General features: G+C 39.5%; 1 protein-coding gene across 1 annotated transcript in view; it reads right to left on the bottom strand.

Moving 5' to 3' along the window:
* Positions 1-2,610: 2,610 nt before the first annotated feature.
* SENP7 (SUMO specific peptidase 7) overlaps positions 2,611-15,202 on the bottom strand; it is a 37,518-nt gene continuing 24,926 nt past the window's right edge. The window contains exons 6-8 of the mRNA XM_050961543.1: positions 14,204-14,401; positions 3,783-3,901; positions 2,611-2,724 (exon numbers count right to left, since the gene is read on the bottom strand). Coding sequence (XP_050817500.1) covers positions 2,699-2,724; positions 3,783-3,901; positions 14,204-14,401 — 343 coding nt within the window. The 3' untranslated portion in view covers positions 2,611-2,698. The remainder of the gene's footprint in view (positions 2,725-3,782; positions 3,902-14,203; positions 14,402-15,202) is intronic.

The raw sequence follows: 15,202 nt of genomic DNA on the forward strand, positions 1-15,202 counted from the left end.
AGAACTCCTTCTTGGGTGCTGGCTGGTGACTCTTGCCCACATGCTCAGGGTTTAGCTGATCGCCATATTTGGGGTCGGGAAGGAATTTTCCTCCAGGGCGGATTGGCAGGTGCCCTGGAGGTTTTTCGCCTTCCCCTGCAGCGTGGGGCACGGGTCGCTTGCTGGTGGTGTCTCTGCAGCTTGAGGTCTTCAAACCATTTTTGAGGATTTCAATAACTCGGTCCTGGGATAGGGGTTGTATAAAATTGGATGGGTGGGGTTCTGTGGCCTGCCTTGTGCAGGAGGTCAGACTAGATGATCAGACTGGTCCCTTCTGACCTATGAGTCTATGAGTCTATGATGATGTGGCAAAAAGGACGAATGAAATCCTTGTATGCATAAATAGGGGAATCTCAAGTAGGAGCACAAACATTATTTTACCTCTGTATCTGGCACTGGTGCGACCTTTGCTGGAATACTGTATCCAGTATTCTGGTGTTCATAATTCAAGATGGATATTGATAAATTGGAGAGAATTCAGAGAAGAGCAACCAGAATGATGAAAAGACTGGAAAACATGCCTTAAAGTGACAGAAGGATCTCAATCTTTTTAGCTAAACAACAAGAAGGTTAAAGGGGGCTAGATCACAGTTTATAAATATCTATACGGGGAACAAATATTTGATAATGGGATCATCAAACTAGCAGCTAAAGGTATAACACAATCCAATTGCTGAATGTTGATGTTAAACAAGTTTAGACTGGAACCAAGGCATACATTTTTAACAGCGAGAAATTAACCATTGAACCCATTTAACATGGGTCATGGTGGATTCTCCATCATTGGCATTGTTTAAATCAAACGTGGATTTTTTTTTAAAAGATACACTCTAGGAATTATTTTGGGGAAGTTCTATGGTTTGTGTTATATAGAAGATCAGACTAGATGATCACAATTGTCCCTTCCAGTCCTGGAATCTAAAAATCACTCACATATGTAGAGTTACTCATGTAAATGTTGCAGGGTCAAGGTCTTAGTGTGTTATTATAAGGGAATGAAAGGAGAGCTATCAAGATTCGATACATCACTACTTAGCCAACAGGTGGTACATAATGTCTTTTAAAGACAATTTACTAGCTGCTGCTATAATCTTTGGATTTAGTTGCTGCTATTAAAGTGAGAAAATACTGTAACACAACAAAATTGTTACTTACATATGACGATGGTACTTTTCCAGGGGAACTTGAATTACATGGATCAGGAAAATGGCCACTAAATCTTCTTTTCCTCTTCTCAGAATTCAGACAACTTGCTTCACTCAAACCAAAAGAGGTATAGTTCAAGGTTTTGCTTTCTTTATCTTGTTGATCGCTTTCCTTGTTTTCTATACCAAAGATTTTAATAAAAATAACAAAAAAGAAAAATGACTTAATAGGGCACAATACGGTAACATTGCTATTAAAATTGATGGTAGTCATCCTTAAACATCTTCACTGTTTTCAAACTGTGGTCACAGTGACAAAAATTTTAAAAGTGCATCGATTACCATATTTGCATCCACACAAAATTTCTCTCTCTCTTTCTTGCATGTGTTTACTAGATAATTTCCCGCCAGGGGAAATGGCGATACACAATGAAAAATTATTTTAAATTCAAAACCAATCTGAACAAATCTCCAATCTACATGAGCAAGAAAAGGATGTCACTGAACTCATAGCTCGCCTCAGAGTAGGAATGTTATCCTCAGTACCCAAGCCAATTCTAGCCTTGGTAATTAACGTTCTGCCTCCCTAAGTCCCTCCCGCAGTTTCAGATGGACACAGTATTCTGCCCCTCTTGTAAATATTGCTGAGAAATGTTAAAAAACTTGTGTAACCCACATACCTCCTGGGTGCGGTGCTCTGTCCCCTCTAGTGGCACCCAGACCACTTATAGATTAATGAGTTTGCTACAGCCCTAGCTAAGGTCCATGTGGCTTTTAGCTCATGCAGTACAGGCTCATGCCTTTAGCTTCAGAGGTCCAAAGTTCCATCCCACCTGACAACAACTGGGGTTCGTCGGTGCTACACTTGTACATTACATCACCCACTTGCCTGTCTTGCAGTAGTGAACAAAATCACTGTGTAGCATTTGTACAACAGTTAAGTTCATATAACATTTTAATATCCTTTGAGACAAAAGGCTTTGTATAAAGATGCGATATTATTGTTAGGGTTGTCAATTAATCGCAGTTAATGCATGCAATTAACACAAAACTAATTAACTAGATTAAAAAATAGTTGCGATTAATTGCAATTTTAATCACATTGTTAAACAATAATAGAATACCAATTTACATTATAAATATTTTTCATGTTTTTCTACGTTTTCAAACATTGATTTCAGTTACAAAGTTACACAATATGAAGTGTACAGTGCTTACTTTATATTATTTTTAATACAAATATTTGCACTGTAAAAAAGATAAACAAAAGAAATATTCTTTTTCAATTCACCTTATACAAGTCCACTTAGTTCTACTTCTCGTTCAGCCAATCACTAAGACAAACAAGTTTATTTATATTTACAAGAGATAATGCAGCCCGCTTCTTATTTACAATGTTACCTGAAAGTGAGTACAGGCATTCACATGGCACGGTTGTAACAAGCATTTCAAGGTATTTACATGCCAGATACGCTAAATATTCATATGCGCCTTCATGCTTCGACCTGCAGGGTCTAAAGCAGGGGTGGCCAACCTGAGTCTGAGAAGGAGCCAGAATTTACCAAAGAGTCACAGTAATACATGAGCAGCCCCTCATCAGCTCCCCCCAGCTCCCAGCACCTCCTGCCCACCGGAAGCCCCGCCAATCAGCGCCTCTCCCACCCCTCCCCGCACATCCTGATCAGCTGTTTCGTAGCATGCAGGAGGCTCAGAGGGAGAAGAGTGAGGCATAGCAGGCTCAGGGGAGAGGGTGGGAAGGGGTGGAGCGGGGGAAGGGTCTGTGGCAGAGCCAGGGGTTGAGCAGTGAGCACCCACCGGCACACTGGAAAGTTGGCACATGTAGCTCCAGCCCCAGAGTCAGTGCCGATACAAGGAGCTGCATATTAACTTCTGAAGAGCCGCATGTGGATCCAGAGCCACAGGCTGGCCACCCCTGGTCTAAAGTTTTACATTCTTTTGTTTCTGAGTGCAGGTATACAACAAAAAATTCTATATTTGTAAATTGCACTTTCACAATAAAGAGATTGCACTTCACTACTTGTATGAGGTGAAATGAAAAATATAATCTCTTATTTTTTACAGTGCAAATATTTGTAATAAAAATATATTAAGTCAGCACTGTACACTTTATATTCTCTGTTGTAATTGAAATCAATATATCTGAAAATGTAGAAACACATCCAAAATATTTATAATAAACTTAAATTGGTATTCTATTAACAACTGTGCAATTAAAACTGCAATTAATCATGACTTTTTAAACTCTCACGATTAATTGCAATTTTTTTTTAATCGTTTGATAGCTCTAATTATAATAACTGAAGGTACAGCCTGAGGCTTCTCTCTCAATTTCCTTCTCTTTGTAGGTTTAAGTTATTATCTTAACATTATTTAAAATTTAGCTTTGGATATTTGATAGCATATGGATATTTTACCCCACACACTTTTGACAAATTGTACATACTGTTCACAAAGCAAAACCTTTGTATTACCTTCTTTTTCTCACACTCTGCTTGTAAATCTAAGGCAAATATCCAGTTATTCAACCATAATATCCAAATATTTAAATGCAAAACAGAACTGATCTTCATCACCAACCTTTCTTCTGCTGGGCATATCTTCTTACAGTAAACAGAGCATTATTGCTTTCTGCTTCTTTAGAAGGTTCAGACAATTTCAGAAGACTGTCATCTGTCTTCTTCTGGCGCCATTCATTCCTGTAAAAACAGCAACTATGAATTCTCCTTAATTCTGCAAGAGTACTGACTAACCCTCTTTATGGATATCAGAGTAGGATCAGACTACAGAATCCTGCTTCACTAGTAAGTGCTGTGAAGCACAGCAAAATACAATGCAGACATTCAGTTTCCTCCATGGAAATACACTACTAGACATATTGACATTAGCAGTGTTGATCACTAGTGAAAAGGATGCTTCTAAGAAGGTGCACAACATGAGAATCTGATTCACTGGTAAAGGTTATTTAAATATTGTTCTGCCAGTGCTGCCTGTGAAGCACTGTTGAGACAATGATCAGAAGCACTGACTGCAAAGAGAAAAGCCATAGTTAATTAAATATCTCCTTCCCTTTGTCATTAACATCAGGTATAGGGGCAATATAGCACATTTCAAATTATTTGAGACTTTAAATGGGCACAAGATTCCAAAGTATGAGTTGTTCCGAAGAGAAAAGGTTTTAAACAGAGTGTTCCAGCTAAAAGGTTCTTGAAAAGGATGTGCTTAGCACAGAGGGGCTGAAGGAAGATAAGGAAGATTATTGAAAACTGATAAAAGGAAAACTACGAGTCTTAGTCTGTGCCTGTTTCTCAAGCTGTTGGTTTTATTTTAAAAATGAAAGCAACAATAGCAGAACCAAGGCATTTACTCCCCTCTACAACTCTTTTTTTCTTTACAAAATGTACCAATAAATTGATGTCACACTTCAGTTTTGAGGGTCTGATCTTGTGGGCTGCTGACAGTCCTCAACTCCTATTGAAGTTAATGGGAGCTGACAAAGCTTAGTACTGTACCAAAAAACAGGAGACAACACCTAGCAGGATGGGACCTGTCAGATGTGGGTGCTTAAATGCATTTCCGACACCAGCAAAAAGGATGGTCACTTTGGACAATAAGCCATATTAATCTATTTTATATTTTCCATGTCAGTTGTCTGCTTCAACTTGAATTTTTTGGGAAAATTTCAGAAAAAATAGTTCAGCCATTTCAGAGAATGAAGTGAGGGGAAAATATGTTCATTCGCCTATGTTAAAAAAATTCTGGAGACCTATTCTTTAAAAAGCACTCCCTTGATTTAAAGCAGTGGCTTGAAATTTGGCACAAGAGTTGCCTTTGAGTCAAGTAAGTGCCTTTTGCTGTCCTTGTAAAAATCCACCTAAATCTGGCCAAGTTAGAAGACCACGAAAAATTATAGTTTGCACGTGTTCAGTAGACACTTCTTAGATTCTAGCAGCTAAATTCCTCAAATTCCCTCTGCACCAGTCCAGGGCTGAGCAGGACTGTCTCTGCAACTGCAGCTCTGGATTGCTGCAGGCTGTGCCAGGTCAGGGTCCAGGTACCTGAACTGAGAACAAGAAAACTATTTCTCTGGCTACGTCTACACTGCACACCACTGGTGGCAGCATGTAGGGGATGTGTAGCTATATGCCAGGCTGCATTCATTGCAGTGTGTAGCTACAAGTACCAGTGAAAAGCTCTGGCAAGGGGGAGGCAACGGGAAAGAGAGCTGGCAGTGTGGAGCTGCCAGTTACTTTTCCTGCTGCCTCCTAGCCACTGGAGTTTTTTTCTGTGGCAAGAAGTGGCTCAAATAGCAAGGAGCTGCTGGAGCCTTTCCTCACTGCCTCCCCTCTGCCAGAGCCTTTCCCTACATTGGGGAAAGGCTCTGGGAGTAGGACATTACACTGGTAAAAACAGCATTGTAATTGGAGGAGGCATTGTTTGGGTGCACAGAGCTGTGTAGGGTATATACCCACCGGATTCAGGCATGTCTTTACTTTAATCACCTAAGCAGTGCTCCATTGTCAACACTTTTATTTATACCTGGGCCAGGGGGCAAACAGTGTATGTACTCTACATGCTGCTGTAAGAAGTGAGCAATGTAGACGTACCCTCCCTGCTCTCAATGACCTTCCTCCTGGAAGGCAGCATTGAGGAGGAAGCTCCAATTTGAATATAGATAGATGTGGACACAGTAGGTGTAGGGCAACATATTGCACGAGGAGCTGAGGGGTAGGGGAGAATTGGGATTTGCTCAAGAGGCTGGGACAAGAAGTCAGAGGAGACACAACTGGATGAGAGCCCAGAGAAGGTGACTAGGCCTAGAAGCCAACGGGAACAGGAAACATCGGGGTTGCAGGGGTCATGACTAGAGGAAGGGGAAAAGAAACATGGAATGAGGAACCATGAAGTGGAGAGAACTGGGATGGGGAATCCAGAGAAGCAAGACACATTTCCTGGGCAAGGAGACTGGATCTGGCAAAGTGAGGAAAATGGGTCTGGGTCAAGAAGCCAGGGTGAGGAACAGACAGGACTGGAACAGGGACAGGTTGGAGGAGACGGGGCAAACGCGGTCACTTGTGTGGAATGGGTAGAAGAATCTGTGCCCTCTGAAGAACACCGGCTCTAGAATGGAACCCAAGATTCCTGAACTTCCCGTCCTCAGCTGTTAGCAAATATCTGAGGTACCCACAGGCAAACGGTATATCTCATCCCCTCTAGTGTTGTGCCACAAAGAGGATAACAACTTACTACTGCTATCAGTTACTCCATCAGCTCAAGTGGCAGAAGTCTGCATGGTGGATCTAAAGGTTCTACCCCTGCTGATGAACCATACAGGTATCAATATGATGCCACAATAGACCTTCTGTCTTTTCAGCTGGATTTTTAAAAAGCCTATGAAATTATGCCCAGGTGCTACGTTAAAAGGATATTGATGTTACAATGTCAAACACTCAAAAGTTAGGGCCAATCTACACTAGAAGTGCTACAGCGGCACAGCTGAACCGATGCAACTGCACCACTGTAGCATGTCTGATGACGCTTTATGCTGACAGGAGAGAGCTCTCCCATCAGCATAATAAAACCACCTGCCTGAGAGGCGGTAGCTATGTCGGTGGGAGAAGCTCTCACACCAATATAGCATTGTCCAGACAGGCACTTAGGTAGGCGTAGTGTGTGTTGCTCAGGCAGGTGGCTTATTCACACCCAGGTTAACACCAGAGTTAAGGCTCCCTGTGCAATCTTAATTCACTCCCTTGTGCACATGCATTATACTATCCTTTCATTATATGATCACAATGTTTTTTCCATAGGACCTCTGCCTCCTTTAGTACACAGGATGGACCTGCTCTGGCAATGAATCAGGGCTGTGTAGTGAGGAACACTGTTGTCTGGAGGATCATTGCTTCATTTTCTGTAGATGCTGGAAGGTGTGGAATGAATGATGCAGTGCACTGCCAGAAAAGAGAGGAGGGTCTCACAGTTAAGGCAGCTGAATGTTGCCCTAGGGAATTGGATTCTATCCTTGGCTTTGCCACAGAATTCCTATGTGATTCTAGTCAAGTCACTTAAACCGAAGCTTATACAAGTGGTCATAAGTTGCACATTCCTCATTTTCTGGGTGCCTGACCAGAGATCTTGGGGTTTGATTTGCAGAATTGCTGAGCACTCACAGCTGCAACTGAAGTCAATGGGAGCTGTGCTTTGAACATATAAATTACTCTATAATGCCAAGTACTCTAAAAACATCTGATCCTAGTTGTCTCAAACTGGGAAAACAGAGTTAGTAGATACTTTTGACCTTAATCGCTCTGTCTCTCTTCTCCATAACTGTAAAATGGGGATACCAGTCCCTCATCTCACTGCTGTGTTGTGAAACACTGTCATACTATATCAATGACTGCCATAAAAAATCCCATGGAGAAAATAATCCTGTCTTCAGAGAAGAATTGGAATAGCATGCAGTAAGTCAGGCATGTGAGGGCTACACACTGAACTATCAGGATAAAACAAAATATTGAATAGCTGATCATTGAATAAGTACTGTACACTGAATGAAGCAGGGGGCCTGTGGAAAAAAAAAGTCTTCAATTATATGATGATATACTATCATAATGCATACACATAAAAGGGCCAAATTAAGGTTGCACAGGCAACTTTAATTCTGGCATTTCCTAACTTTTGAGTGCTTGACTTTCCCATCTTAAATAATGTTATTTTAACCTGTGTGGGTATGTAGTCTGCCTGTCTGTCAATCAATCACACAGTTTCCCATTTTAAGAGATCCTGCAAAAATCATCAGGAGTTTCTGGCATTTAGTTTAGTACGACTAATCAATCTTCCCCAGACATTTGACACATACCATCAATCAAACATTTCTTCAGGAATGTTTCAGGAAATATATATGCAAACACAAACATTTCCCCTTTACATAAATACAGATAAACTCAGTTCATCTTATTTTCACCATAGTATAGTATTAGTAGTGAATATTACTTTAAAAGGTGACTTGCACGGATATATGAATAATCAAACGGCTGTGAAAATGTGTGGAATCCTTCAAATAGTCAGGAGGGCTGGTACCCAACACACACAACTTACTTTCCCCAGGTTTCTATACAGCTATGATCTGCCCAGGATCACCATGGTGATGGGTCATCTCTGGAGATGGTCTCAAGGTGTAAGGTAATTCAAAGGGGAGGATTCATGGGTTTGTTTTTGAACACACTGCAAAGCTGTCTCAAGGAATATTTTTAAAAATAAATGAGATTCCTAATATAGTGTTAGAATTACAAACAAAACACAGTTATTTTCAAGGCAAATTGATGGGTACTTATGGGGCTGAGTTTCTCACTTCTTTTTCCTATTTACTAATTGTAAAATCTGATTAGCTAGTAGTTAGTAATAATTTTCCAAGTGTGGAATGTACTTAAAAATGAGATTTTCACACTGTTGGATGGGGATTAATACACGGAAAACAAACAAATTAGCAATTATCTATCTTTTATGGGAGCTCCAGAGTCTTCATAATATGCTTGCAAATTTCCCACTCCTTCTGTCCCTCTTCCAAAATTCTTTTGTATAACAAATGCTAAAATGAGAGAACAGTTAATTGTTCAGCTCCGACCTATCAGATGATCTGGGAATATTGCAAGTGGCTCACAAAAGGAACTCTGTGATTTGATGAATGCTGGGTGCCTCTGCAGCACCCATCAGGTCTCCAAGGGAATGTCTACACTGCACTCAGAGATGTGATTTACACACGTATAGACATACTCAACCTAGCTTTGATCTAGCTAGCTTGAGTACTAATACCAGTCGCTGACTTCAGTGCAGGCTAGCTGCTCCAGTAAGTACTCAGAGTCCTGGGTAGGCTTGTACAGCCCATGCTGAAGCATGTGATACTTCAGTGCTATTTGTGTTCTCATTGACTAAATTAAAGCTAGCTTGGGTATGTATTCAGAAGCTTCAGTCACAACTCTGACTGCAGTGTAGACATACTCTGAAGCAATCAAAAGGGCTCAACATCTAGAGCTATTTACTAATGTTTTCATCTTCTAATCTAAATTTACTACTTTTAAAATTCCAATCAGGTTTTTTTTAGCTGGCTGAAATGGGAATAAGACAAGACAGACAACTGTGATCAGACTATGATTAGAAGAAATATGTTTTTGTGGAGTGCTGGGTATGTCTATGTAACACTATTGTAGATGAGTTATTAATTCATGTATAGTAAAACAGGAGGTTTGAGTTATTTTCCTTTAATTCTTATCTGTATTTTCTTGTTAAGGTATCTGCACATTTATAAACATCTTATTTTGTTATTTTAAATATTTGATGAATAGATTTCCCATTCTTCATAAGAGTTTCAAATCTGTTTTTAGAATGGTGAGGTGTGTGTGTTAACATCTGAAGTAATGCTACTTACAACATTGACAGAGGTCTGATAAAAAGGTACCTCATACAAATTCTGAGATGCATCTTACTGTAAAAGCATTTTACTGATATGAAAGATTCAAGGTGACAATCTTAAAAGACAGAGAGACCATCCATTCGGCAGGCAGATAGGCCAAGTCAGAAAAATCAAATTAAAAATATAGTATCATGAATGCAAACAGAAATGCAGGAAAGAATTGTGTGTGGGGGGGGGGCCATTCTGTATTCAAATTTATACCAAAATTTTTCCTGTTAAATTCACACATGGTCACAACACATCTAAAATAGGAAACAGAACTCTGAATAAGGCTTTACACACACACACTGATGCATTCTGATTAAATAATAAGCCACTCTGGGTTTGCTCATCACCATGTGATGCCTCTCCACATGGGGATGGGTCACTGGAGCCATGTGGTGGGCCTAGATATAAGCGTTGTTGTCGGGAGCCAGTCTAACTCTTTCATCCCCCTTCACAGAGAGACTGTCCACTCATAGGGTTCCCAGTGCACAGGGAACTGCTGTAGCTGTGTCTCAAAAATGGGTTGCAAGAATATTTTAGAATAGATATTATGAAACTAACATAAGGGTTGCTCCCAACTCCCCCTATAATATACACACACACATTCAGTTACCTATGTAGTACCTTGTATATACAACTGACAAGAAGTTGCAGTTTAAATTACATGTCGGAACTGGAGTGAAAAGCATCACTTAAACTGACACCAGAACTGCTAGATTACAAGGCTACTATATACACTAGGCTTAATTCTCCATTGCCATGCACCTTAAAGCATTCACCCTGGACAGGTATCGAGACAAAATCAGTTGTTTATACAGTATCAGTGTGGGGAAAGCTGTGTATTCAGAAGGCAAGAAGTGATTTAATACAAGTACTTCAGTTTCTGCTTTTTTTCCCTGAGTGCTACAAGCAATTCTCTAATACCAACCATTTGAAAAGTACTGATGTATTTGTCATCAAATGGGGCCTAATACTGCATCACCTACTCACATAAGAAATCCCATTAACTTCTCATGAGGTGCAGGATCAGACTCTATCACCACTTGCAGTGGACATCTCTGGCCTTTCTACGTGCAGTGGATTAAAATTTCTCTTGCCACTAAAAAATTATGCTTCCCTACTACAGACATTGGAGGGCAGATTTTCAGAAGATGGTATCAATTTCTACACTCACAATTTTAAGTCACTAGGACAAATATATACCTGATTATACCCACAAATCAGTTATTTACATGTGAATTAAATGGCAAGCATAATAACTGACTGCCCCGTGGAGGCACAAGAATGGAGAAGCCCAGCTAAGGCCTCCAACATGTATTATTATATAAATATTACAAATAAAAATATATATTTATTGGCTCTTTATATCCACAGTACAAAACTGGATACTTTTGCTATACCAAAGGCATGATTCTCATTTATACTGAGGCCCTTATTCACTGCTCTGGTTATGTCAAATGAGGATGTACATGTATTTGAACCCACTATAAAGGCCTTGTTACTCTGCCAGAGCTGTGTAAAGAAGCCTTTGTGTAAATGAAAATCAGGTCCCAAAGGTATCCTGTACAAAACTACCAGGTAGAGTTGGAACTAGAATCAAACAGAGCTTGTCTAAAACAGTAACTCCATAAGCAAGATGTTTCAGCATTGCTACTTTTACATCACACATTTTAGACAGACTTCTCAGGTTTGTAAGCAGTCTTATCAGCACTTACTCAACACCATTAAAAGTAACATTTGATTCCTGAAAATTGGTTTCTCCTATTAACATGCCTTATCAAACAGGTCCAACATTTTTACTTAACGCCTGGGGTCAGAGAAGATTATTACAAAATAAACATGAGAAATTAATCCCTCAAGCAACGAAGAAACACTGCTACAAAGTAAGCTGAGAGAACCAATTTCTGAAACACTTAGTTTCAGTGACTGTAACTGGCGAAGATATTGAAAAAACATGTTCATGATTGGCTTGAATAAATTAATTTTTAAACAATCCATTCCATTCCCATCTAAAAACTTCAGTAGAGGGAGCCTAAAGTTCTTTCATCTCAGTTTAACACACTTCACCTGTCGCTCTGCATTGTCTTCACAAAGCATGCACTTGCTCATGCTTATTGTGACAGATATGGCAAATTCCTGCAATATCCTAGGCAAACCTTACTGAATTAAGTTTAAATACCTTAAGAGTTCATTCTATTAAAAATGCAAATTTGATGCATTATTGTGGGATTGTATGTAATGTATCTAGGGAAGAGACATGGTTAAGTAAATTCTGGGAAGTGTTATGACAGCTTCAGAGGGTTACTTAAAACAAAATGACTTTCTAAATTAAGCGAGTTTCCCAGGAAATCTTTAGGGAGAGGTGTATGCCAATGTAATGCCGTTAGTTATGAAAGTACCTACCTAGACTTTTCAAGGAGAAACACATTGTCTACAAATTACCTATTTCCAGATCAAAGACCCTGGCTCTATAAAGGAGGGACTAACTCTTTCCATGGGTGTGCTTGTTTTGATCTAACAGCTATTATGAACTTGCGAACACAGAAAATCCCCTTGGTGAGGTCTGAAAAACTGTATACCTGCCAGAGCTCTTGTTAAAATTGGGGTGATCTCTGGTATTCTTATTAGCATGCGTATAGGTTCTTTTAGTATTTTAATATGTTTTCTCTCTAATGCGTTCGCATTAAGAATAAACATGTATGTTTCGGAAAAGCTGTATGGTAACTTATACATATGGGCAACTACACTGTTTATAATCTTTCAAAAGAAGGCAAAGCAGCCTTGCTTAGTCAGTCTGATTTGCTAGGGAATTCACAGTGTAGGCAGGGATCTGTGCGGCCTGAGGGGGGGGGGGAGGGGAAAGGAAGAGAGAGAGACATGTCTTTGTCCAAGAGATTTGATGTCTGGGAAGCTGGAGAGTGGGTGCCCTTGCTGGACCACGGGGGTGGTGGGAAATACAGGTGCAGTTGCCCTGCCTACACTGGGAACTGTAAAACTTCTCAGAACTAGTTACATAGTGCAAAGAAGCAATCAGCTGTTTCAAAACTGAAATGTCTGTACTGCCTTTTCTAATATACTGTTTCAGATGTATAACTTACCTGTCGTCTCTCAGTTCTAAATACAATGAATTATCTACACAATTTCATAAACAGTCTGCTCTCTATGAACACAGGCAACTGTCATTCCAAAATTATATCTAGGCACAGAGAATACAAATCCCAACATTTCCATGCTAAAGGTGCTGTTGTAAAACATGCATGAGCTGATTTATATGGCCAAGTATGTCACCTTCAAACTATGTGGTTAATATCCAACACACTCAGATTTTCCTTAAGTCTCATCCTGGGATAAGTAGCAGCAAAGTGGTTTCAGAGCCAAATACTAGCTTGTCAAGCCTCGTCCGAGTCAGCACTTCACACTGTTTCTTGAAATGATCCTGGCTATAAAGAGACAGTGAAGACTGAAAAAAAAGAAGCACCTTGATAAAGGAATAATAGGATGCATCTGCCTAATACCATTACATATATGCTGCAAGCTCAGATCAAATGTTTGTACTGCATGCTAACTTGCAAAATGCTCGTGTTCATATCAGGATTTTAAGGATGGGGAGGAGGGTAACTGCAGTGGCACTGGTGGCATTTTGAGCTAGCCACACAAGTACATACTCAGGGGGTCATGTAAGAATGTATGCTGGTGGCTAGCCTGAGCTGCCATGATCACACTGCTATTTTCAGATGCTAACTTTTATGAGCTACTGCATCTATGTCTAGCTGAGCTGGGTATCGCACCTCCCAGCTGCTGTGTAGTCATAACCTTTATTTCATTATTTCCCCTCTCTTTTTTATTTTCCTTTGTTCTTGATGCTGTTTTTCTTTTAAGCAGAGAGACGAGCACAGAAGGAGGAGAGACGGAATAGTTCACTTTGCAAATGCAGAATGAAACTTACATTATGTAATCCTAGTCAGCTTCATTTCTACAGCTAATTCCTTACATAAAGCATTTCTGTTGTACTGAAGTCTATATAAACATGGAAATAGGAGAAATAGAAAGCTAAAGCAATGAGAGAGGCAGTCCTTGCTGCACACTGATGATGAGGTTGAGACCAGTTGTGGATTTAGAAAGAACAGGACTAGCATATACAAGTGCTTTGAGCATATGTCAAAGAAAACCTAGAACCAAGACACCAAATATCACAGCAACAGGCAAGTGACATAATGATTAGTTTTGGACATCATTTCAAACCAATATAGTCATATTAAAACCTTGTAATCATATATAAACATAAATTTGGAAAAGATCAATGTTTTAAGTTCTATTATTAACAAAAGGTGACCAAGTAATGTCAGATGTAGCAAGAATGAGAATAATGTAATGTTAAAATGATGGGTTGTTGAAAATACTGTATGTTAGTTTGCAACCAGGAAATTCAACTATTGCTTCAAGTCAGATTCTCATAAAAACAGTTTCACAGAAGTTATCTTTTTCATGACAAGTTACGTTGTTTCAGAGAGAATAAGGCTAGCAAAATCAATAATGAAGAACATACCTTTTAGATATAAAAGGGCATTGGTGAGGAGGACTTAATATGTGACATGTCTGCAAGTTGGCAACAGATGATGAGGGTGGTTGACCTGATAGCAACTTGTCAGCATCAGATAAATTAGCATCTGTTATAAGCTGTCTCTTTATGTATTTTCTTCCAATTTTCATCCTCAGGACATTCTTCAAAATAACTTTAGGTTGCCTGCCATACATATAACAATAAATGATAAAAGCTGCACTGAAATCTAAATAAAGAAACATTTGGTTGAATTCATGTAACTTAGTGGCTTAGTAACACCAAATATCATTACTACTAACAAAAGTACCATTTTGTTCAAGGTCCTTTAAAGACATAAGACAAGATCGCTCCACCAAGAAGCTTACAATCTATGTCAGGCAGCTAACACAAAGAACAATGACAACAGACCATGGGTAGGAAGTTGGGTAATCAAGAGCAGACAAGCGGGAAAACCGACCCAACTTTAGCTCAGCGACAGTATGTTAGCATATTGTTGCATTTAGACTGCCTTTGACATCTCAACTGAGGATTTATCATTCTCTGTTCACATAAAATTTAGCTTAGAATAACTTCCATGCAAAATCTCAACACTGAAAGAATTGCAGAGTGATCTTAAAAATTCTCCTAGGAACAGGAAGCCGCCAATAAAACAAATCTTATTGTCAATCAGTCCGATTCACTCACACCTCTAGCCATCAGCTGGCAAACAGTATATATGTAAAGCATGTAACGGACTCTGTAATTAATTCTGGTCATTTGTCACAAATCCCAGGTGTCACTCTGCCATATATCAGGAGATTGTGAGGCTGAGAAGAACATCTGCACAGGTCAGAAGAGATGAGCACCAAAATTAGGTCAATCAAAAACATCAAGAGATGACAAAATGCATTTTATCAGTGGTTCAAATGTACAAGACTATCAAAGTATTTAACATGTGTGATCAGAGTCAATTTGCTGTTTCGTGTTGCTAATAGCTCTCCTCCC

Source organism: Gopherus flavomarginatus, chromosome 1 (genome assembly GCF_025201925.1).
Source record: "Gopherus flavomarginatus isolate rGopFla2 chromosome 1, rGopFla2.mat.asm, whole genome shotgun sequence".
Classification (NCBI taxonomy): domain Eukaryota; kingdom Metazoa; phylum Chordata; order Testudines; family Testudinidae; genus Gopherus; species Gopherus flavomarginatus.